A 26,830-nucleotide genomic window follows, 5' to 3' on the forward strand; every position below is an offset into this window, starting at 1 on the left:
AACGATGACAAATTGTTTTATGAAGACATTAGTTTTTTTCTTAATAGTATTGACCTTGAGAGATTAATTCACAAGAAATATTAATAACTTATATACCATACATTACGACCATGTAATCCCTACAGCCACCTACATTGAAAATGTAAAACCTGACATAGTTATATGGAATAAGTCAGAGAGAGTTGCAACCTTGGTTGAAGTGAGTGTCCCTAATGATGGCGGTCTGAACAGAGCTGAAAGAGAGAAACAGACCAAATATCAAGGTCTCATGTATGATATGAAAAGAAACTGGAATCTAAAACCAAACTCCTATCCTTACATCATCAACGCTCTGATCCCCAGCTGGCATCAATTGTGATGGATGGCTCTCGTCTGGGTGAGGCCCCGTGTTTTGACAAGCTTCTGGGTTTGACCTTTACTCCTGATCTGAAATGGAACACGTACATCAAGTCTGTTGCCAAGGTCGCTGGAAAGATGGTGGGATCCTTCTACCCCTCCAGAAGATATCTCACTACTTATGCAATTCTCTATCTATATAAAAGCCAAGTACGGCCAAGGATGGAATACTGTTGCCATATCTGGGCAGGAGCTGCCAAAAACAGCCTATCATGCCTTGACAGAGTACAAAATAGACTTCGTGGTCTAGTGGGGGATGCCCTTTTCTCTACCCTGCAACCCCTCTCCCACAGAAGAGACGTTGCGAGCCTATCCTTGTTTTATCGTTATTTTCATGGCAGGTGCTCGTCTGAACTCCAATCCCTGGTCCCCCCTCGCCAAACTTTCACGAAAATCACCCGTCTAGCTGAATCCACTGTGAAAAATTTCCCCCACTCTATATCTGTGCCTAAATCAAAACGCGGATTTCATGAGCAAAGCTTCTTTCTTAGAACTGCACGCCTGTGGAACTCTGTTCCGTCTGCCTGCTTCCCTCCGGACTACAACTTGGATGTCTTCAAGTCTAATGTTAACAAATTCCTAATGAACCGCCCCCCTAATTAAACACTTCATAAAATCTCCTCACTAACGTGATGTACTTGCAATAACCCTTATCCCTGAGTGGCTTCCGGGCCTTGATAAGTGGTGATCACTGTGTAAAAAAAAAAAAAAAAAAAAAATCTTAGGGAGATATCAATCATACCAGTTATCATAGGTGCCACAGGTCTTATGAAGAAGAACCTGAAGTCTTACCTAACTAATAATATTGATGAACCAAGTGCAAAAGAGATCCAGACAATTGCACTTAAGGGAACAACGAGGATACTAAAAAGAGCTCTCGATTGGTTTCAATAAAAAGCAGGGCAATGTCGGCAGCTGGTTTGGCTGCCCCATACCCAGCATTACAATCTTCAAAGGAAGAAAATTAAAAAAAAAAAAAGTCAATATAGAAATCACCAAGGAATTTCCAAGAGGTCCACCAAGTATTTTTGCAGTGTACATTCCGATAAAGCCGGATACTTAATGATAAATGAATTTAAAAAAAACTTAGGAAAGCTAAAAACGATATATTCACTCATGCATGGAGTATTGTTGCCACATCTTGGCCGGTGCATTTATCATTAGTCTCTCTCTCTCTCTCTCTCTCTCTCTCTCAGACACGGTTCAAAAAGTCTCTAAACTCGCAGGTCCCACACTATCAACCAAGCTCCAACCCCTTTTATATCATCACAGTATTGCGTTCCTGACATCAGACGCCTGCATGGGAAGAAACAACAAACTTGATCAATTGTCAAAAAAGAAAATAAGTTAAATGTATGATGTTTTGAAAGGTCATTTTTGGCAAAAGGTTACACAGGTGTAATAAAGTGAAACCAATTTCAGTGAAATGACAATGACTGAATAAAACACCTGGGGGTGTGGCTCCAGTGACAATGCCACCCCAAAATTGCATTTCCAGGTGGTCACAAATGGTTATGTAATAACAAATGAAAAAGATATTGAAGCTGGTTGACGATTTGGACCAGAGAAAAATCAGGCCATTGAATTCCCTTGCGTGCATCATCCTCATAACAAACAACTATTCATCACCGACAAAAAAAAAATGTTTTCATATATCCATGTGTCGTCATTGTTTACAACTCAGTAGAAATACGAGTTTTTACATTCATTAAAAATACAATTTTGCTTAAGTGTCCTTGTACTAGGTTTGTGATTTTAAGAGACGACTGAGATGAGGACTTTCATGGGAGCCTATATTTATTTATTTATATATTTGTTTGTATATTTATTTATTTATTTATTTGTTTATTGGTTTATTTATTTATTTGTTTATTTATTTATTTGCTTATATATTTATTTGTTTATTTATTTGTTTGTTTATTTATTTATATATTTATTTGTTTATTTATTTGTTTGTTTGTTTATTTATATATTTATTTATTTATATATTTATATATTTATTTATATATTTGTTTATTTATTTATATATTTATTTATATATTTATATATATATTTATTTATTTATTTGTTTATTTATTTATATATTTATTTATATATTTATATATTTATTTATTTATTTGTTTGTTTATTTATTTATATATTTATATATTTGTTTATTTATTTATATATTTGTTTATTTATATATTTGTTTATTTGTTTATTTATTTGTTTATTTATTTATTTGTTTATTTATTTGTTTATTTATTTATTTGTTTATTTAGTTGTTTATTTGTTTATATATTTGTTTATTTGTTTATTTATTTATTTGTTTATTTAGTTGTTTATTTATTTGTTTATTTATTTATTTGTTTATTTAGTTGTTTATTTGTTTATATATTTGTTTATTTATTTATTTGTTTATTTAGTTGTTTATTTGTTTATATATTTGTTTATTTATTTATTTATTTATTTGTTTATTTAGTTGTTTATTTGTTTATTTATTTATTTGTTTATTTATTCGCAGACTTATCCTCATCTTCATAGTTGTTGTTTCACAACATTTCAGCCAACTCATCTTCTGGCTTGTGTAAAAAAAAAAAAAAAATTATACATTTAAAAAAAAAAAATTTTTTAATTCTGAAATTAGTTTTATTTCAAGTGATGAATCTGAACAATTCAAATACTTGGTATTTGAGAAAATTGTTTCAGTTATTTTTTTAATAAAATAAATTGAACAAAAAAATTTAATTATATAAAAATTGATTTTTTTATTTAAAAAAAAAAAAAGTAAAAATTTAGATGCAGATATTTATATTTTTTACATTCATAAAAAAAAAAAATAAAAATAAAAAAATAAAAATTCTGAACTTAGAATTGTTCCGATTCACTGCTTGGAACAATTCTAACACTTTAATCATTTGAGAAAATTTATTCAAATTAAATTTTAAGCAAACAAATTTTTTTAAAAATTACCCTTAAATTTGCTGACTAGGCTTTACAAGGCAATGATTCGCCCCCACTTGGAATACGGGTCCCTAGTGTACATTGGAGTTGCCAAGGTGTTCTATGATTCTCTTGAGCATCTAGTGTCATGCCATCAGATATATACTACATTCCCTGCTGCAACCCTGTTCCCTCTGGAGTATATGATCTGCTTTGATTAGATCTGCTGTTTACTCGCCAGAATGTAATAGTTGCTTTTGTTGCCTACAGATTATTTCATAAGTCTTGCTTCACTGCAATGCTTAAATACCGTTCTGTGCTGTGGCTGAACAGACGAAACCTGCAACAATATACATTCACATTAGATCCTCTGCATAATGACGTTGGTGTTTGCTCAGAGATGTACCGGCTATCTTCTTTCACATTGTGTTCGGCAGTCCTAAGTGTGCTACCTCAGAATTCTGTGAATAAACATGTATCACTGTCATATTTTCAGAATTCTGTATTGAGTATTTTGATATTTCTTAAGTTTTATGCATTCCCTAAATTAGCTTAGTATCCTCTGTCTATTGCTAATGGTTTTATGATCATGGCTTAATAAAAATATCTGTAAACAAACCAGACATTTTTAATAACTAAAAGAAAAAAATTTTTCAATTCATTTTATTTGTCATCCTTCAAAATTTGGAAGCATTTTTATTGAATCAAAAAGCATTTATCACTTTAAAATACTTAACAAATTCTTGTATATTAAAATGTCGAAAGCTTTTTTTTTCTTTCTTTTTTAAACATCTAATAAATTTATAGAGCAAAAAAAAAAATGTAAACAATTTATTTTTTAACAAATTAAACAAAATTTAAATATAAAAATTCTATTAAAAATAAACAACCGGACAACACCAGGTAGATACAACCAGTACTAAATAACAGAAATTGTTTTAGAATCAAAACAAAATTATATACCAACAGTTACGCGATTACTTGATTGAATAAAAAAATAATTTAAAAAAAAAAATTACGATGTATATAACAATTTTTATTTTTAATGAAATACTCCAAGAAAAATTTATGAAAATATCTAAAAAAATAAAATAAAAATAATCAATTCAAACTGAGTTTTTTATTTTATGAAATATTTTAAAACTTTGATTGTGATTTCACCAAATGTGGACCTTTTAATAACTTTACATTAATTGGTGTGAATTAATTTATCAAATTTTGATAAACTTTATTAAGATTCAATAAAAAAAAAATAAATGGCACAAATCTGAAAATTTCTAATCGTTCAGTTTACGCACATTCAAAATAGACATTACTTTCTCACAAAGACAAGTTTGACATAAGGTTATTTCTATGCACATCTTTGGTCAACATATGCATATTAGCTAAGTGTTACTTCCAAGCATTCAGCAACTTAAGGTTGTAAGATTTAACTAAATGATAAAAAGAAATTTTAATTGTTTAATCACAACACCAATTTAATTTTATGACAAATTTTGAATTTAAGAAAAAATTATCAATAAAAATATAAATTATACGAAAACAAAAAATAAACATTCAAAAGTTTGCTTAGTTGTTTCCATTTTTCATGTTTCAACCATTGTTCAGCTTTTTCTCATAGTTGGTATCCTAACAAGTTTTGGTGCTAATTTAGGATTGTTTAAAAAAAAAGAAAAAAAAATCTTTACAGAACGAAGATGTTATATTCCAAAAATCACGTAAATTGATCAAGTTTTTTTTTTTTAATTTATTTAAGAAAATAAAATATTTTGCTACTTTGTTATAAATTTCTGCATTTTTGTTTTGTTTTGTTTAAACTTATTTAAAAATAAGTTTAATTCTAAATACACACCCAATTTTCAACAAAAGACTAAAAAGGTGTCAAACCAGAGTTTTCTCCCTTGATTTTTAGGTGAAAGTTACTTCCATAGAGGGTGGCAGCTTAAATTCCATAATATAAATAAGATGAGGTTTTGGTTGGCACCTTTTCTTCCATTCTTTGGTACAGAAATAAGGCCAGATTTAGTCATGACTTGTTGGCCAGACAAACAGGACCAGCTTTGGAGGTACATCCCCTAACAATAAAGATGCCACAAGAAAATGTAAACTTCCACATTATCTTTTTACATGAATAATTGTGCATTCTTTTATGTATGGGAACAATGTATTTCTTGATGTAATCATATGCCTCATCTCGTTTTAATGTCTTATTTGCTTGCCTACGACGAACTATAAAGTTCAATATCTTTAAAGCAGTCTTATTATTTTTTTATCCACTGACACTTGTTTCGCCGTCTACGACTCATCAGAGTGGCTGAATATAGCGAGACGACGAAACACGTGTTAGTGGATAATTACATTTTAAAAATAATATATACACTGCTCCCCATGTGGGGGTACCAAATTGGTTAAAGAGAAAATTGTTCCCAGCTCGCATTTAGGTAAAAATGCGCTTTCGTAAATAATTGAATTCATTCAAAACATATCGCGAAAACCAAAACAAACAACATTTAAAGCAGTCTTAATATTCAACATGTGTTGTTATGTAAGAGTTGAGAATAACTTGTACTTAGCAAACCCTATGTGTATCGAATTAATTGAATTTCTCTGCATGTGCGATGCTGAACTTGAAATAGAATGTCAAATATTCTAAGAATTGCTATGTACGAGTTTTTCTGTTTTGTTAAAAAAGGCTAAATTCAAATTCCCAACAGATTGCTGACTCTCAAAAGAATGCCAGAAAGGAAAACAATAATAAACGCTGTGAAAACGGAAACTACCAAGATAAAGAAAACTGGCGAAATATTTAAATAACAATACCTGCAGAGATATTGTGTAAAAAGTAAAACAAAAGCAACATGCTAATTTAATACTGTGTTCAGTCTTTTCATTAAAATGATTTGTTGATGGATATACAGCGAGATAAAAAAAAGAAACAGGATATCTGAAAAAGTATTTCCTATTTAAAAAAAAAAAATTTGTTTAATACTTTTATAAGTTAACATATTTGGAATTTGTCAACATTCTCTTTAAAAAACAAAAATGGAGAGGGTGTTTTTAGACATCTTGTACGAATATGTATACACAATTAATTTCAATAACAATTACAAGACTACATCATATATATATATATATATATATATATATATATATATATATATATATATATATATATATATATATATATATATATACACACACGAGCCCTTAAAATCACTGGGTTTATAAAGTAGTCGATTTTGAGATTATATAAAAAATAGAGCAGATTGTAAACCGGGTTGATAAAAATTTGGGGAGAAAATATTTACAAATTATCAGTTTAGAATTTTTTTTTTTTCTTTTTTCAGCAAATTTTTCAAGGCAAAAAAAAATTACAATATAATGAAAATAAGTGATGGAGAGGGGTAGGGAAAAGACAGAATAAGAGTGTAAATAGAAATAGGTATGAATATATATATATATATATATTTATATTGGGACGATTAATCAGAAATTGTAAAAATTTGCCCCTATTTTCTGATGAAAGAAATGATTCTTTTAATTGCTTATTTATTTATTTGCTTTTTTTTTATCATCTTCCATTGCAGGTACTAATGAAAAAAATTTATAAATATTGACTAGCAGGGAGACCCGGTGTTGCCTGGGATTGAGTGAGGGTCAATGAATGTTGCACAGCATACTTATTTTCATCAAAATCAGTGAAATTGCACTTTTTTCTTTTTTTTTTTTTAAATCAAATCAAATATCTGAGGACACATCGTGGTGCACTGGGGGGAAGCTTCACATGCCTCTCGTAGTGACTAAGTTCACACATTGTAGTCTACATTGCACTGTAGAGAACCTACTGTTGATTTTATAAAATTATTAGCAAGGAGATTCAACGTTGGCCATGATTAAATGAATGATGATCTCCCATACTTTTATTGCCATTGCAATCTGTGAAATTGCTCCTTTTTTTCAATCAAATTGATTGTCTGCTCTAGTCAGGGACTCATCACAGTGCACTGGAAAGAAGCTTCACATGCTTCCCTGCAATGACTTCGTTCATAATACATTGTAGTCTACATTGCACTGTAGAGAACCTAATCTGAAAAATTGATTAAAAAAAAAAAAATAACTCTACAACTAAATATTAAGAAATTTTAAAATAATCAGAATCACTAACTGTATTAGAATTAGGAATTTAGTACGGAATCAGTAATTGTATCAGAATTGGGGAAAACTATTGGAATCGTTCTATCAATAATTATATATTATTGTTTCATATACATTCCAATTATTTAAAAAAAAAAAATTTTTTTATATTACAATTATGTATGCTACGATAGGTTCAGCAATATATTTTTGAATATAATTTTGTAGCTGGCATAATTGTAATTAAAAATGTTTTGAAACTTGTTTTTGTTATATTCTGATTTTTTCTTTTCTGAAACACAAAAGAAAAAAAAAAATTATAGTTATTTTGCCGAAAATTCAGCTGATTACAATAAAAGGTTGAGTGCTAATTCCCTACACTATAAAACACTGTAGGAATAACAATTGCATCATTAGAAAATAATTTGGAATAAAATATGTAATAGTAAGTTATGAAAATATATTCATAGCAATTAAGCTATACAGATGCTGCTTTAGCCTGGCATATTCCATATAAGAATGAAAAGGAGAAGCATTTGTGTAGCTTAATTGCCAAAAATATATTTTCATAACTTACTATCTAGCTCTACTCCCATATTGAGCACTGTTGAAGTAAATACTGAAAATCGATACATAATATGTCATTAAGAGATTTAGTTTGTGTTTACATATATACAGTGGCGCCAAAAAAAAAAAAAAAAAGTCTGCACTCGGCATTTTTTCAAAAACCACAAATTTAAGCTAAATTGAATGTAACTGTTTAAACAACCTATACCTCGTTTGATTCACCTTTTATTTCTCTATAATTTTACCTGTTTATATTTGACTTTTAATTGAAGTATCAGTGTTCACGTTAGTTTAAAAAATTAACTTCAAATCAAGCAGGCAAAAAAGAAACTCTGCACAATGGAAAATTGTTATTTAAATGTAACTTTAGAACATTAATGCAACACAAATACAACAGGACTACAATAAACTAATTAATATTTAGTAGCATAATCATCCTGCAATTCAGCAGCATGCAATCTTTTGGGAATTCCTTGAATTAGTCTGCAGCAATACTTCAGTGAAAGGGCATCCTATTTCTCTTATTTTCGTCCAAAGTTCTTCCCGATTTGAAATTTTATCATTGCGTAGCTGTTGCTTGATATAATGCCATACGTTTTTGATAGGATTGAGGTTTGGAGATTGTGCAGGCCAATCCAAACACAGAATATCATGCTCTTCAAGGAACCTCTTGACATTGCCAGCTGTGTGAAGAGGGCATTATCCTGCATGAAGATGGGATTATCATCCAAATTCCAGCTAAAGTAGGATAGAAAATGCTCAGTATTAAAGTACTTGGTCCAATTAATTTAACCTTGTAAGCAAACTATAGGCCCTGAACCATTGCCACTAATAATGCCCCACACCAAAACTGTACCTCAACCACCTTGCAGCATTGAAACTGTGCACCTAGGATTAAATTCTTCATCCTTCCTTTGACGGACGTACTGTCTACCATCACTGCCTAGCCTATTGACTTGCTTTTGTTGCTAAAAATCACTTTTAATCAATATGAAGAGTCACGATCTTCATTGCATCTGACAATGTCAAGACGGCACTTTCTGTTCTTTACAGAAATTATTGGCTTGCATCTTGCAATACAACTTTGCAAATTAAATTCTTTTGATCTGTTCTTAACTGTAGAAAGAGAGCACTTTTTCACAAGATTACACTGTTGTTGGATTTGAGGGGTCGTTTCAAATCTGTTTCTGAGGCTGCGGATTTTGATAGCATCGTTTTCTCTGTAAGTAACTCTAGGATGACCAGCTTTAGGGGCATCACAAACTCTGCTGGTGTTTTGGTGTTTTTTGCTCAGACATTCATACTGTTTACTCATCATATTCTAATCTGCGGACGATTTCTCGATTGGATAAACCAGAAAGGTGGAGATTAATAAGCTAATGATCACTAAGAGAAAGTTGAAGAATATGAACTAAATGTTATGTTAAATAACCTGGAACAACAATCATGATGAGAGATGTTGCCTAAAAGGTGGATATTTTAAGCTGGTTTTAAGTTCATTTGTTGCTGCAGAGTTTCTTTTTGCTGTCTCGATTTGAAGTTAATTTTTTTAATTGACGTGAACACTTAGGATACTTCAATGAAAAGTCAAATATGGACATGTAAAATTATAGAGAAATAAAAAGTGAATCAAACGAGGTATAGGTTGTTTAATCAGTTACATGAAATTTAGCTTAAATTTGCGTTTTTTGAAAAAATGACAAGTGCGGACTTTCTTTTTGGTGTCACTGTATATAATTTGATAACTCGTTTCTTTCCTCTAAAGAGAAGAACGTTTTCATTCTTTGAAACTCAGCAGAATAAAGATATTTTAACCGTCTTGGAGGTATTCTGTCAAAAAATGAATTTTACATGTAAATTTTGGTTTACAGTTTTCATTTATGCTTCTGATGTGTCTATATATATATATATATATTGCACACACATAAGATAATATTATGCATATAGTTTTGTTTCAGTTTCTTTGACAGGTCTCAATACACAAGTAGAGATTAGTGTTAAAATATATACTTATGGCAAGCTACACAAACCCTTCCGTTGTATTCCATTAAAGGCATTCTTCAGATCTAAAGTTGGTGTTTGTGGAGTACAAAAAAAAAAAAAAAAAAAAGCTTTGGTGTAGCTTACTTGCCATAAATATATATTTTCACACTATAAGAGGAACTGGGATGATGAAAACAAAGTAAAAACAACAAAACGAAAAACAGATACGGACAAATACACACAAAAACATAACCAATTTCAAAAGAGAAAGTAAACATTTAATAATTCAAGACATGACAAGTCAAAATGCCCAAATGAAAATAGAAAAAACAAATTCATGTATATATATAAAAAAAAAAATATATATATATATATATATTATATATAATATGTACAAATAAAAGGCAAACGAGTTTTGTGAGAACCATGTACAAATATTACCCACATTTAATAAGTACATCAGGCGCATATACTTATGTAGACTTTGAAATTGTTTGAACTGCTAGATACAAATAGGATTGGCAGAAGAGAGAGAGAGAGAGTGAAAGACTTTCCAAAAGTTCATAAGAATAAAACGTGTGGATAAGAATTCAATTCTTATTGTAATATCTGAATGTTTACGCAGCATATTTTCATTAAGACAAACGATATTGAACAACATAGAATGCTTCTGCTTAAGTCTTTTTTCTTTTTTTTTTTCAGAGCGTCCATAAAGTATTTTTTGTCAAACTGTTGTGCGTAGGATCCAGTTTTATGTTCTATTTTTTAGAATACGTCTGATTTATCCAATCATCTTCAAGCATAGTATTAGTCCGTTTTTTTTTCATATCTGCCCAGTTCAAATAATGTGGTAGTATACAGCTTTTTAAAATGTACGCATGGGTGATGAGATGTCGTATGCTGGACGTGATCACTCAGGCTACAACAACAGAATATTTTTTTCATGGTTTTGACTCTAGTATACATCTGTTGATATCTTATATGCAGTTATATAGAGCGATATGGTTCTCGGTTGATTAACTGTGTCTGATATATACTATAAAGTCAAAACAATGAAAAGAATATGCTGTTGTCATAGTCCTAGTGATCACTAGGGCTATGACAACAGCATATTTTTTTCATTGTTTTGACTCTCGAGTATATATCAGACACAGTTAATCAACCGAAAAACACTTCACTCTATATAACAGCATATAAGATATCAACAGATGTATACTAGTCAAAACAATGAAAAGAATATGCTGTTGTCATAGCCCTAGTGATCACATGCAAAGCATGAAGTGCCTAATTTTGTAATTGACAAACCTTTAGCTGACAAAAGAAAAATAACTTTAATTTTGTATTTTTTTGCACGTGATCATCATGTCTCGCATATTGCAACTAATCATCTGTGCATACGTTTAAAAGTCAGACATTGCCGCAAACTCAGCAGATGAGAACAAGCCAGACTAATACCTCTGCTTGAAGACGACTGAATAAATCAAAAGCACTCACAAAAACTGAACAAAAACCTACAAATTCTACATACAACAATTTGACAAAAATACTCGATATGACAATCAAAAAAAGACTTAAGCAGAAGTATTCCATGTTGTTCAATAACGCACATCTTAAATAGATTTTTAATTTAACTTCAAAATACTGCATGCTTTCTCATACTTTTTAAAAATTCTTTTTTTTCTTCACTCTATTTTAATTTATATATTTTCTGATTTTTTTTTTTTTAATTCTTTTGACAATCTGATGTTTGCATACAATATATATATATATATCTTTTACTCACATCATTAGCATTAAATATGGCAGAATTTCATGTTCTGGTTTTGAACCTACTTTTATGATTGCTTTAACAATAAGTTTTTGTTTTTTTTTTTACTTTCCTTCTGAAGAGACATCCTGGAAGATCCAGAATATATAATTATATGTGTAAACGAAACAGTCTTAAGTAGGTGGATTTTTAAAAGGTGACTAAAGACATGGTGACTGAAATCTAAGTCTCTGTTTATATATATATATGACATGGTAATTTTGTTAACCTAAATTGAATAAAATAATATATACATATATATATATATAAAATTCGGTTTTACTTGAGGCCAGTCCTTGTAGTAACTCATGGTAATTTTATTTACCTAAATTGAATAAAATAATACCCTGCTCGTTTTATTGAGCACTATCTACAAATTGTTGAAATTCAATGATTTTTACTGTTGGATATTTGTAACCTGTAATATATATATATATATATATAGCTTTTCATTCTGGATACTTGATTGAATATAATTGGACAGTTTAATTTTCATTCTATATCTACCCACACGCTCCCCTAAAATTAACATCCGCTTTTGTTTTAGTCTATTTTAATTTTTAATTCCACTCTTAAAATAACTTTAACCTGTTTTAAATTTCAATTACTTTGAATTTATCATGGCTACTTTAGCTAATTAGAATATTCATTTTGAACAGTTGGATTTTAGAGAATGTTTTCCCAGTGATTTTACATAACCAAAAAACTTGGACTTCATAAATCCAAAATTCTGCATTTGCAAAGGAACATTGCCTTTCATTCTGGATACTTGATTGAATAGGATTGGATTTCACCTTCAATGTGGCAATCTTCAACCAATATGGAACCTGATAGCATCATTCTTTTCTATTCAAGGATTTCCATTCTAACCGGATACCAAAATTCCATATCCTTTTTTGTTTTCAACTCTTTCTTTCTCTTATGTCCCTTAAAAAGATTTAATCTTTAATATATTTTCTATATATGTGTTGAATAGCAAAATTATATCAAACCAGAATTAATATTTTGCTAATGACTTTCCTCTGAGATGAGCCTGCATAAAAAAAAAATCCATGGATTAAGGAAATTACTTTAAATGTATTTTTTGTTCAAACAATAAATTTGTTTTGAAAATTATATTTCTGAATGAAATTTAAATAGAAAACATATATATATATATATATATATATATATATATATTAGTTACCTATCACTGTATATTTCCTTTTTTAAGATTCATATTTTTAATCTTATTTACCATTTTTTTATTATTATTATTTGATCACTAATAGACAATTATATTTTTATTCTACATTTTTAAAAACTTATTGATATTTTTTATATATTGTTAATTATTTGTTCATTACTGAACAGTTATTTTCTGCTTTATATATAATAGATTGATTGTCTACAGCTCTAGATGCTGACAAGGAAGTCAGAGTGAACATTTACTATTATAGAAACCAGAATGCAATGCTGGATGTCTAGAATTACACTATTCGACCACATTTGCAACAAGGATATCCAAAGTAAATATAGCATCGCACCAACTAAGTGCACGATGAGGGAAGGCAGCTCAAATGGTTTGAACATGCTAATGGCCAAGAACATCAATGCTAAATTTTTTGTATGCTATAAGTCACCGGGAAGTGACAGATAAGGTTTGTGATGAGATGATTTCCATAAAAGCAGCCTTCGCCAGAAACAAGCCTATGATCGTGTCAAGTCAACAATTCATTGTTGCTGACAGCTGACACTGCTGTAGCTTGGGATTAACACATAAAAAAAGTTTGTTAAAAATGGGGATATTTTAAAAATAACTTCTTTTTTTTTATGTATTAATTCTTAATCTAGCTTAAATAGAAAAGCAAGTATTTGTTTATGTGTCAACATTTCATTTAAAGTGTTTTTTAAACTTTAGTTTCAGCTTGATTTGGACATCAGAATTGTGGTGCCATGTTTGTTTTGGTATAAAACAAAATCAGATCAGAAGAGATTAGAGTTATCTCCCCATGTTTATTAATTTTTTTTAAATGTATATTTATTTATTTACTTAAAAAAACTTCACTAATCCTAATTTTTAAATGTTTTTAATTATTAATTATGTGTACACCAAAGATCAGTTGTTTTATTATTCTTTTGTAAATAATTTTTTTTCTTGAACATTTTTATTAATTTACTTAATCTAGACTTAAATAGCAAAGCAATTATTTAAGTGTCTACATCAAAATTATTACTTTCTAAACTTTATGAGTTGATATTTTTCCTATCTAAGCAAAATTTGCAGTTTCTATTATTTATGTTGGTTCTACTATGATTATTTTCTATTCCCATATCTATTTAGATAGCGTGATGTTATTTCTGTATTATCCATTCGTAAATCTCATGTAGTGATTAGGACAGATGTAAAATGATTACTAGGTAATAACATTAGTAATGATCAAAAGATGCTTCAATATTTATTTGTAGAGCTGGCACAAGTCATTTAGCTGACCTTGGCATGTAATGACCTAAAGATCTCTTCAGAATCAAATAAGTAATTATATCTCTATATAAATAAAATGAACTCATTTTTTCCCGTCTGATTTTGACATTAATAGGATTAAAAATCAAGATATTTCATGCAAATATAATATGCACAAACGGCAGAACAATATCTGAGGTGTGTTATAGGCTAATTATTTCTCAAATTCCTCCATAATCTTAGATTTCTATACTTTTTCTGCTGAGAAGTCACGGCCAAAATCGGTTAAGATCAATGGAAGTGGTAAAATATTTTCCCTCTAATAAATTCCTCCTCCCCCTGCCACCACTTAACACCGTTTGGGGATCGTTCACAAGGAACAGTTGAGAAGAGAACACCGGTTTGGCTTTGTAGTTCTTTCATGTGAAGTTATTTAAAATCACTAAACTAAGCTGCAGTGCTCTGTGGCGTAGTGGTTAGCGTGCTGGACAATTCACATTATATTTTCACGTTCGCGCCGACCTACCGTAGTCGTTTTTTTTTTTCCTAAACAACTGGAATGGACTTTTCTTGGTGGCCGAACTGTTAACGTTGCAGATGTTTTGTTTTTTGTTTTTTTTTCACACTTTCTTTTCCTACTTTTACTCATGACTCCGGGTTTGATCCTTCCTACTTACCTACCATAACATTTTTTAAAACTCCCCCCCCCCGTCCCGGAAACACTCGGGCAACGCCGGGTACCCCCGCTAGTAAATATATAAAAAGGATTTTTATTTATTATTTTTGTTTTTTAGAGGTGGCAAACTTTAAATTAAAATAAATCACAAAAATATTTTTATGATAAAAATATGTGGTTTATTGCAAAGATTAATTTTTGACATTTATAATTTAAATAGAATTCCAGACATATGATTCACACATATATAGTATAATCTAGATCCAAGTTTCACAAACTCTACAGATTAAATTGGGCTGTATTCAGCAATAACATGTCGAATGCTGTCTTATAAGTGGTCTTTTTTTTTTTTAAATTACATTTTCACCCCAAACAAGGCACATTGCCACTTTGGTGTAGGGGGCTACTATCAGGGGCAACAACTACTGGGGTACTATGCAGGGATTTGGGCAGCAAGATGTCGGTTCACGTTACACTTGAACTTCTGCATGTCAGTACAGTTGGGGAAACAGGGACCTGGAATGGAATTCCAAAGTCTAGCCGTTCTGGGTAAAAACTACTGGAGTAGAAAGATCTTTTAAAACTAGGGATCTATCTCTACAGTGTGGGGGTGGGATTTAGCAGCCTGTCGGGTTTGTCGAGGGTGTTCACGTCGTGGGGGGCACAAGTGCTTGCAGTTCGTCAGAGAATTCACCATTAAAATACTGGTAGAACAGGTAGAGGAATGCAACATTTCGTCAATGGACAGAGGCTGAAGCTTAGATGCCAGTTCAGGGCCAATCAGATTTGCAACTCTCTTTTGAACTTTGTCAAGGAGCGAGAGTCTAATAGCAGATGCACCAGCCCAAATATGACAGCAATACTCCATACATGGGCAAATGGTAACCTTATAGAGGTACAGGATACTTTTGGGTGTTAGTAGTTTTCTAGCACAGTAGAGAGAGCCCACCTTCCTTGCAGCGGCCTTGGCAATTCTTTCAATGTAATTGTTCAAACTCATGTTTCCTGTGAACGTTAGGCCAAGCAGTTTAAAAGATGTACTATCAGGTAAAGAGTCGTTGGCCATTGCTTTAGGTGGTAGAGAAGGTTTCTTGTAATTATTGAATGAAACTAGTTTAGTCTTGGCGGTATTGAACGTGACCATCCATTTTTGTCCCCATTCCATTACAGATTGGAGGTCATTCTCTAGTGTTTCTGCCATTTCTTTAGATATGTGTTCATTTGTTTTCCTGTCGTGTCTGTTATAGAGTGTGGTGTCATCAGCATATATACCCATCTCAGAGGCAATTTTGTCAGGGAGATCATTTATGAATATCAGGAACAATAGAGGTCCAAGGATAGACCCTTGGGGCACTCCCGCATTTATAGGATATTGTTTAGATGTACGACTGTAGAGGACAACCTGGATTTTTCTCTTATCTAAGAAGGATTTAATTATGTTAAGTATTCTACCAGTGATACCATATGATCTAATTTTCCTGAGGAGACCCTCATGCTATACCCTGTCAAAAGCCTTAGATATGTATAGAGCTACCGCTCTGCCCTCCCCCGCTTTGTCCAGTGAATGGTATATATATTCAGAGATTACAGTTAGGATGTCTGCTGTGGAACGGGCCTGTCTAAATCCATATTGTTGGTCAGTTAGAAGTTTAGCATCTGTAAAGTAATGGACTAGAGCATGGTTAAGGTCTCAAATATTTTGGCAAAAAGTGGGAGGAGGCTCATGAGGCAATAATTTAATGGGTCAGTTCTTTTGCCAGAATTCTTGAATACTGGTACCACAGAAGCAGTTTTCCAACAGCCTGGAAAGCAAGATTCATTAAGGCATTTGTTGTAGCGTTTGGAGAGAACTGGAGCTACTTTGGCTGAGCACTTTGTTAATAGCACAGCTGGGATGAGATCGGGTCCACATGCTTTTGAAGTGTCAAGGTTTTTTATGATAGCATGCACCTGAGCAGAGGTGATTTTATTTTCAAATCGTCTAGAGTGGCGTCTGTCCGCATAGGAAAGTCAGGGAGGGGGTGGTTGGAAGGGTCCAGTGTGGAGTTTGAGTCAAACAACCTCATGATTGTTGGTTAGTGGGGGAATTGTTGATTGCCCATTATTTACTACACTGTTGTAGATTTTCCAGAAGTCACTGGTTCCTAATTTCTGTGCTTCGATGCGTTTTTTGGTGGTTTCAGTAAATTCTCTCTTAGCTGTCGCTATTTTTTTCTTACAGTTATTTCTGTTTGAACTGGACTTATGTCGGTTAAATCTGCAGTATGCATGCTGCCTTTGAGCAATGGCAGTTGCGCAAGTAGAAGTAAACCATTGGGGAGAGTGGGGCTTGCTATAAAATTTCTGCATGGGAACATGCGCTTCGATTGCAGTTTTGAACCATTCAGTGGTCTCATTTGCGCAGTTCAGCAAGAAGAGAAAAAATATTTCCCCATGTGGCATCTATGATAAGATCTCCGATGGCTTCCCAGTCAGCCTTTTTATAATATCTTGTTGTTTTGAGCACTGGCTCTTCAGTGTTGGCTCTAGAGTTTAGGGCGATTTCAACCATTATCACTGCATGATCAGCATTCCCAAGTGGGCTATCGGCATTCGTTATACAATCATCGGGAACTGTGGTCAAAAACAGATCTAGAAGTGATGCTTGTTGTTCTTGCTGGTCGGGGAAACGGGTTGGAAACGTAACAATTTGTGATAGGGAGTGAGATATAGAGAAGGTACGAGTTGTGCTGTCCGCTGCATCTGTGTAAGTAGAGAATCCAAGCCAGTTTTTGCAGTGGACATTAAAGTCACCAAGTACATGTACTTGGGCGCTAGTGTCGAAGGAGAGTGCTGTGTCTATGCTGTCAGAGACTTTGTTTATTATGGTGCAGTCCTGGGTCGAGGGAGGGCGGTAGAGAAAATAAAAGTAGCTAATGTTGTGTTGCATGTTTAGTCTAAAGCACATAAAGGCTTGATCGTCTGTTTCTAGGTTTGTTTCTCTAGTCAAGGTAAGGGTATTACGAATGTAAACTCCAAGTCCGTGCATGTGTCTGTTAGAGTCCATACGGCAGAGTGGGAGATATCCAGGCATGTTAAAGTAGTTAGAGGGGATGGAGGAGTGTAGGTTAGTCTCACACAGGGCTAAGATATCCGGGGTATTTGTTAGGAGAAATGCTTCAACATCAGCTAAATTAGTTCTAAGCCCACGGATATTTGTGAATGCAAGCCTCAAGGGGGGAGGCAAGTTGGATTTGTTTGACCCTAAACCTGGTTTAAGCTTATTTTTAGATTGTACTGTTGTCATATTTTTTTAAGAATTTCAGTTTAGGTAAGGGGGAGCTGAACAAAAGGTTATGCAGAGCATCAGACATGCATCACAAGTAGACCATCAGCTGACCTATCTTCAGTCTATTGGGTTTGGTTTATCAGCATAAACATGGGAGTTTATATATCTCTAAAGCAAATCTAATGAAGTTAAATTGCACAAATGAGGTGGTCAATCAACAGGTCCATTTCGTGAAATTATTCGTTCATTAAATATTTCTTTCAATAAATTGATTGTATCGCATGCTATGTGGCATTTCAAGAAAATAGAGTTGTCAATTTAAAGTTTGCCACAAAAATAAAAAAATATAATTCATTAAAAACTTTAATTTTTTTAAAAATATATATTTTTTAAATTACAGTTTAAGCATTGAGATCTCATTAGTTAAGACATTTAAATTAACTATTGGATAGGTTTGATATATTTTAAATAAAAGTAAAAATTAAGGTTAGGGAGACACAAGATTTGTCACCCCACCCCCCTCGTGGCAATACCTGATATGTCAATGTAGAAATTGAAAGGAAAGTTTAAAAAAAAAAAAAAAAAAAAAAAAAAAAAAATGTAAAATGGTGCTAAACTGAATTTTTATCTTTTATCAATAAATATTGCCAGAAAAAGTTTATACAACTGTGCAGTTTTCACTAATTTAGATAATCCATTTATTATAGGTAGATAAATGATTAAATTTATAATTACATATAATAATCTAAATTGCAAGCTAATAAATTATGTGCTAAAAGTTTCACAACGTTGGAACTAAGAATTGTACCTTATGAAAATTCATTTTTTTAAAGAGGAGGTTACATCAAAGTTACTGTGGAATTTCAAAACTAGAGTTCTATATAATTGTATACCATTTGTCAATTACTGACTTTGTTTTAATTAGCGATGTTCATAAAAAAAAATGAAATTGCCAAAACAAATAGGATATTTATAAAATCTGAGTTGCCAGAACAGTTTGGGTTTTAAATTATCAAAATCCAACAATTTTTTTAAATAAGCATTTGAAGTTGTAAAAAAAATAAATTTTTAAAGCGTTTTAATTAGCAATGCTCACAGAAAAAAAAAAAAACAGGATTTTGTTAATTTTAAAAATATGAATTAGTAATAATAATCTCTTTAAATATAAACAGAAGAGTATAAAGTGAACCTTTGATTTACTTTCGGCAGTCTTGTAACTTGTTTCTTTTATTTTGTCCTTTAATTCTCTCATTTCACGAGATACGTTTCTGACAAGGGCGGGGGGAGAATTCTTCTCTAATTCTTATCATTGGTTTTTGTTCTTGAAGTAAATTCTTTTTTCTTACATAAAGTAGCATCACGCCTTAACTGGAGCGACTTCCAACAAAAAAAAATTAATTTTAGTGGGGTTGTTTTTCCTTAAGATTCTCAAATCACATTCGATTAGGGCAGCCAATCCTTGATGATTCACCCACAGTCAGAAAAGGTGCAATATAGAGTACACAGCCTCTTTTCCCCCCAGTTTTCAGGCTGACCATCAAAGTGGCAACATGCTTGTCAAATTCTTTGCCCCCCCCCCTCCCCGCCTCTTTTTGGTTTAATTACAGAAACAACAACATTCATTTATCCATTGCTCCTACTCTGTCTAGTTTTTGATCTTGAAGTAATATTTTTTTCTTTGCTCCTTACATCAAGTGGTTTTATGCCTTGTCTGGAGCGACTTCCATTAAAGAAAAAAAAACCCTGATTTTAACGTTGTTGGTGAGGGGTCGTTATTTTTTGTTTTGTTTTTTTTAAATACAGATTCTCAAATCATGTGACATCGAAGTGATCAACCATCGATAGGTTCACCTACAGAGTCGGATATAAAAGGCGCAACTCTGAGTACACAATCCTCCCCCTTTCATTAGGGTGATACTCAAAGTGGAAACATATTTATCAAATATTTTGCTTCCTTAACTCTTACCAAAAAAAAAAAAAAAAAACAATATTCATTTATTTACAGCCTTTAATTTGTCTGGACAAGTTCTGTGACACGTAATCCTCTTACACATCTTGATAAGTTTGCTTTTTCCACATTTCCTTGCACCAGGAAGTTTTCCCATGTGCTGCATATTTTGTTGTATTGTGAGTTTAAATCAATCCTGTTATTTTTACAGAACAATTAAAAGACCAATCAAGACTTAGATTGTGATCAAGATCCTGAAAACTTTGCATTTTATGAAAGAATAAAAACGACAGCATCTCAATTGTTTTTTTCTGTACAGAAGGGCTTTTATGCACCGCCGTCTTCATGGACTTATGTTGTGATGCAATCGGGCCAATAACAACCTCGATAGTTAATTCGAGGACAAGTGATGGCTAACTCCTATCTGCTGTCTAGGGCTCTGTTGAAACATAGTCAAACTTGTCCAAGACAGTAACGGTGAAGAAGAGGCAAGATGGCTTTCAGTGATTGCCATCAAGGGCTTTTATCACCAAAGTTCAGCCATTGTCCTTCTGGAGTAGAGAGTAGGGTTGAAAAGAGGCTGGAGCACAATGTGCAAGAGTTTTATGGGCTGACGCATGTGACCCTTAAAAGAGTAGGTATTGAGATGCCTGTTAGCCAATTCATGGGACCCTAAAGAGACAAGGCAACAACCAATATGAAAGGGACATAAATTCCAATACTCTTTGGCATTCGAACAAGAAACAAATTCTAATATTTGTTCTGTACTCTGTCAGTGAAGGAAAAATCCTTTTAGAGGTGAGACAAATCTTTATTTTTGCTTCAAACCAGAATGTCTTATTTTTAGAGAGCTGAATTTCCCCCAGATTATACTCAGACTGTGTCCAACTCTGCCCTAATGTAGAGGCAAGTAAATAAGGACGTTGTGTAATTTAAAAAAGAAATTTTTTTAGGAAAAAGGGAATTTTTTTGGTTTTGTTTCAGTAATAATTCTTTTAAGTAATAGTTTTTAAATCAAATATTTACTTATTTACTTCTTTGTTAATTTTGACAAGTTAGTCAATTATAAAATGCATTTTTTTCTTTTTCCACAAATCAAATATTTTATATCTAATCTTATCACATGAAGTAGATATTTCTGACTTATAAACAAATTAAAAACATTTTCTTATTCTATTTTTCTTTTGAAATTTTGTGTCACTTTTTTTTTTTTTTTACATAAGATAATGTCTTCACTGAAAGTTACATTTTTAGGATATTAATTTTAAAATCAATGTTTGTTTTGGTTTTCACAAATGTTGCTACTACTAATACCCACGAAAAATTCACACTATAGCAGGCAATTGCTGGAAAGAATCATATGTTTGCTAATATTGAAGATAATTTTGTAGATGTGAATTTTCTTTTTTGAATGGTTATTAGGGGAAAACTACTGGACATATTAAAACGGATATCTTATGAATTTTTTTTATCAATTGCAACAGAGCATTTCTTTAATGAAAATAGACTAAGCCAAAATAGACAAACTTTGAGCCAGACCAAACTAATTGATTAATCCAAACTGAGTACTAATTACAAGGAAGGATTCATTATTGAATATTGAATTTTTTTTCTAAAAAGGCTAAATTTGATCAGATTCTCCACCAATGAATTTTACAAATAAGTGAAAGACAATTCATTGAGTGAACTAAAAAAAAAAAAAAAAAAATTTTTTAATGGATTTATGTTAGTTATATTAGACATTTATTTTTGTTGATAAAGTTCTGCAAAAAAAAATCTTTTTAAACTTGAAGGTAATTCACTTTCTTTTCATTTGGTTTGTGAGAATTTTACGCGTTTGTATTTTTCTAAGCATCTTTTAAATGCCCTCCTCCATATTGTTGTTCATAAAATTTTACAGTCGTCAGCATTGCTATTTTAATTACCCAAGGATGACCACGTGTTTAGTTACAGTGGGAACATCCAACACTCATGTGCAGCATCCTATTTCAAGTTCAAGGCTAATTTTGATTCTCATAAAAATTTCTCCAAAATTCTATTTTAAAAAAATAAATGAATAAATAAAAAGAAAAGGCAAAACATCAAATAGCTCAATGAACAAATCTTACAAGAAGCAATTTAAAAAAATTAAATATAAAAAAGTTAGAAAAGAAAAAAATGGTGCTTGTGTAGATTAGTGATCTTTTAAACTAACGCATTTCAGGTGAAAACATTGCATACATGTCATGTCCAAATTACTATAAATTATAAAAATTACGAAAAAAATGATCCAGTAGAAAAATATTTACAAGTAAAAATAGAATTTATCGAGTTTTATTGTATGTTTTAATGCGGAAAAGTTGTGCGATTAATTCAGTATGACAAACTGACTTATCTCCCTTGACTTACATTGATTTAAATTAAGCATCCGCCATTAAAAAAAAAAAAAATCTTAGAATATAACTGTGGATGATATTTTTGTTAAAAACACATCTAGTACATGTTCAACTAGATGCATTTTTTTTATAACTTTTGGAATTTATAATAATTTCAACATGACACTGTTTTCACCTGAAATGCATTGGTTTAAAAGATAAATCTACAAACACCAAAAAAGTATTCCTTTTTATTTATTTATTTTTTTTTAAGCAGTAATTTTGTTAGATAAATATAATTCATATAGAAATCAAATTTTTTTTGTTGTTATTGAAAAATATACTTTTTTTTAATTATTATTATTATGAACAAATGAACCGGTAATTTCAATGCAATTTGATTGCATTAAAATGTTAGCGTTGCATAAATTGACACAGGGGAAACAATTTATGAATATTGAAGAATAAATACACAAAGCATTCAATTGTTCTGAAATTCCAGAACAATTTTTTGCATTCTGGCTCTCTATATCTGGAAACATTATCAGACTGTTGCCAGAAGTTAGTCTGTTCACCTGCCTCTATAATGAAAACTCTTCAGTATACAGAGTCTAGAAATTTGAACATCCAGACATAACAAATAAAACCTCCACAAGCTCCACTTGATGATTCTTTGACTGTTTTTGCCTTGTCAATGAAAGAACAAAAAAAAAAAAAAGATGTCTTCAGATTAAGAGATATTATCTGGCAAGTTAAAAATTATCAGGTGAGCTTAAAAAGAAAAATGTCACAGATTAAGACTAAATGCATTTTTTTCTGCCAAAAAATGTTCAAGTAATTTGTAGCAGTTTGCGGAGTTTAGAGACACAAGTATTTGATCCATGTCGTGCTTCTTTGCTGATTAGTGCAAAATTGAGGAAGCCATGGGGGAGGTCTTCCAACACAGTAAGGTCTGCTATCTTTCCTAATTGCCGCATTCGTTTACACAACTGCACGGAATCATCCAACAACGGATCCAAATCACAAGTCTAAAAAAAAAAAAAAAAAAAAAAAAAGAAAAGAAAATATAAGAAAATCATATACTTATCAGATTTAAAAAGACAACAAAAAAAATTGATCCTGTATTGAAATCAGTAGAATTCATGATAGGCAAAAAATTCACAATAAAGACACATGCATACATTGTACACAATCTTTGCCAAGAACTTTGCAGCTAATTCTAACCTTTGCGACCAAGGCTGCAAACCTCCAATATTTCCTCCTGTATTAGAAAACATGGTATGTGATATACAAATATCAGTACGTGATGTTGCCAAACTAATCTAATCAAAAACCTTGATTCCAGTAAAGCAACCGGCCCTGACGGTATTCCAATTATAGTACTCAAAAAATTTCAACCAGAACTTGCGCCCATCCTTACAAAACAGTTTAAACGTTGTCTTAAGGAGAATTGTTTCTCGTCACCCTGGAAAATCTCATCAGTATGCTCTGTATTTAAGAATTCAGGTGATCGCTCATCTCCCTCTCAGTACAGGCAAATAAGTCTCCTGTGCGTCATGAGTAAGTTGCTGGAATCTGTTAAATAGAGAAGTAATCAACCATCTCAACAAAAATAACCTTCTTAGTGACACGCAATATGGTTTCCGTTCTGCTAGATCTACAGCAGATGTGCTTACAGTTATATCTCATAGGATTAGCGAATCTCTCGACGGAGGCTTACTTTCTAGGGCAATTGCTCATGACATATCAAAGGCCTTTGATAGAGTATGGCATAAAAGTTTACTTCACAAGATCTCCAGCTACGGTATAGCTGAAAATGTCTTCTCAATTATTAAATCATTTCTCTCTGATAGGTTCATAAGAGTAGTGGTTGATGGGCAGAGATCAGAAGCTCTTAGTATTAATGCTGGAGTCCCTCAGGAGTCCATCCTGGGCCCAACTCTCTTCCTGATCTATATTAATGATCTTCCAAATCACATCCTTACATCATTCGTAGACATCTATGCTGATGACACCACTATCTATGGTAACACATCTAAGACCGTAAACGACCAAGTGCTCTCTAAAACCAAGCTTTTACCTATATCGCATCCTTGCAAAGTAATTTTTTTTTACTTTGCAAGGCTGAGATATAGGTAAAATATTCTCGCTTGTTTTCTTTCCCTTATAAGGGAAATGATTTCCTTAATGTTTTATTGTTAAAGTGTTTTTTATTCAATAAGTCTAAAGAAAGGCTGTTCTTGTGAAAATTTTCAAACAACAATGTTTGGATTTGTCTGAATAGTCTTGATAAAATTGTAACTAACGATGAAATACACTATTTGTTGCTATCAACTCATTCTTTGAAGTCTTGGTTTTTGTTAAAACAATATATATATATATATATATATATATATATATATATATATATTTAGTTTTGATCTCACTACTATATATTAGGTTCAGTATAATAATTGATAAAGAATTATTTATATAATAATAAATACATAATTTGCATGAATTAAATTATCATATTTAAGCGTATCTTATGACCGGGCAATGCAGGGCGGCCTGCTAATTGGATATAAATATTGTGAAATAAATGAAGTAGAAATTATTGGTAATTTGCAGAGTTTTAACCCACTTCCATGTCAGCACGCAATTCATTAATATGCACACACACACTAAAACAAATACAAAATACCACACGCATTCATTAACATGTACACACGCACCATACATACTCGCATGTATTACTACACACGCATTATGGTGTCAGCATATTACTCTCTTTGAATAAATGCAAAAGTTTTTTTATTTATATCACACCTATATTACCAATTAAAATAACTCATTATTATTTAAAATCGATACAATTTTGGAAATACTTTACATGTAGAAGAGAACAAAGACCCAAACACATCTATCTGTATGCCTAATTTTGCAGAACTATATTTTTTTAAACAATTTATAATAAATTAATGTTTTGGTGTTATTCATTTGTAATTTTAGTATCCTAGTTTCCTATATGACCACAATAGTTTTATCAATATGAACTGTAATTAAAGTGATTTTAATTTCAAAAAACCAAAAAACTTTCATATGTTATTTGGATTCTTCAGACTACTGTTCTCATCTTGAGTCTTATTTTCACAACATATCAGTCGATGTAACCTCTGACCTTCTTCGCGTATCTTCTTGAATTTGAAAATCTGCATAGAATTTTGAATGGAACTTTATTTAATCCATGAAGGTAGCATGCTCTTGTTCCATCAGCCATGACTGGATAGAAGTCCTAAGTAATTCACAATTGTATTTTGAGTATCACTCGTACTGAAGATTGAAGCTTCAACCTTCAGATTAGCGTGACTTTATGACTGAATTTTACCAAGTAATTTATCCACTATGTCATTTTAGAAACAAAATAGGTTTAAGGCTTCCAAAATTCATACTAGAAGTGTCTGCAAGGATGAGTCCTTGCAGACAATCTATCTATCTATATATATATATATATATATATATATATGAGTGAACGTGTCTGTGTGTGCGTGTACATTTCCCTATGCAATAACTGTCAATTTTAAGTTTACAGACTCGAAATTTGATATACAGGGTACTGAGATTTGGGGAAATCTTTGTGATCGGTTTTCGGCCAGAAATTTGGCTGTTAAGGGGTCAAAGTTCAATGATTTGACCTTTGAGAACTCTACCAAACTCCTCCGACAATTTTGGGTCTAAACACTTGAAATTTTAGATATAGATAGGACATGGATCTAACTTAATAACTTGATTTGAGCCCAGAACAATAAATGTTAAGGGGTCATAATAAGGGTCAAAGTTAAAAAAATTGACCGCCTTTTTCTTTTTTTTTGCTCAACATACACCTCCAAACACCCGGGTAATGCCGGGCTGAAATGCTAGTTCTAGTATAAATTTTGTTTCTCAATATACAGTCTAACTACTTATATTATTATACATCACTATTTATTACTGCATATTATTACTAATATATTTATTAGTGATGGGACGATTCCAATATTTCCCCCCCCCCCGATACAATTACAGATTCCGATTCTTTATAAATTTCTAAATATTTAAATAAAAAAAACATCATTTTGTCCCGATTACTGTAAAAACACATCTTAAATAGTGTCTATATTTTCTCAAACGTAAAAACACACTTGTGAGGGGTGATCTAGAGATTTTAGTCTTACCAGAAATTTAAAACCAATAAATAATTATTTCATTATTACTACAAGCAGAGGAAGATGTTTCTTAAACCAAAATCAAATAAAAAAGATAATTAATGGAATCGGTTTTGGCATCAAAAAATAGGCTTAAATTTTTCTGATT

At 31.5% G+C, this 26,830-nt stretch overlaps 1 protein-coding gene across 2 annotated transcripts in view; it reads right to left on the minus strand.

Moving 5' to 3' along the window:
- Positions 1–22,276: 22,276 nt before the first annotated feature.
- Positions 22,277–26,830, minus strand: part of LOC145248808 (hormone-sensitive lipase-like) — a 129,356-nt gene continuing 124,802 nt past the window's right edge. For both annotated transcript variants that reach the window (XM_080110461.1, XM_080110460.1), the window contains one exon: positions 22,277–23,526. In XM_080110461.1, coding sequence (XP_079966587.1) covers positions 23,329–23,526 — 198 coding nt within the window. In that variant the 3' untranslated portion in view covers positions 22,277–23,328. The remainder of the gene's footprint in view (positions 23,527–26,830) is intronic.

Source organism: Euprymna scolopes, chromosome 27 (assembly GCF_053919585.1).
Source record: "Euprymna scolopes isolate OS-2025 chromosome 27, ASM5391958v1, whole genome shotgun sequence".
NCBI classification, from domain to species: domain Eukaryota; kingdom Metazoa; phylum Mollusca; class Cephalopoda; order Sepiida; family Sepiolidae; genus Euprymna; species Euprymna scolopes.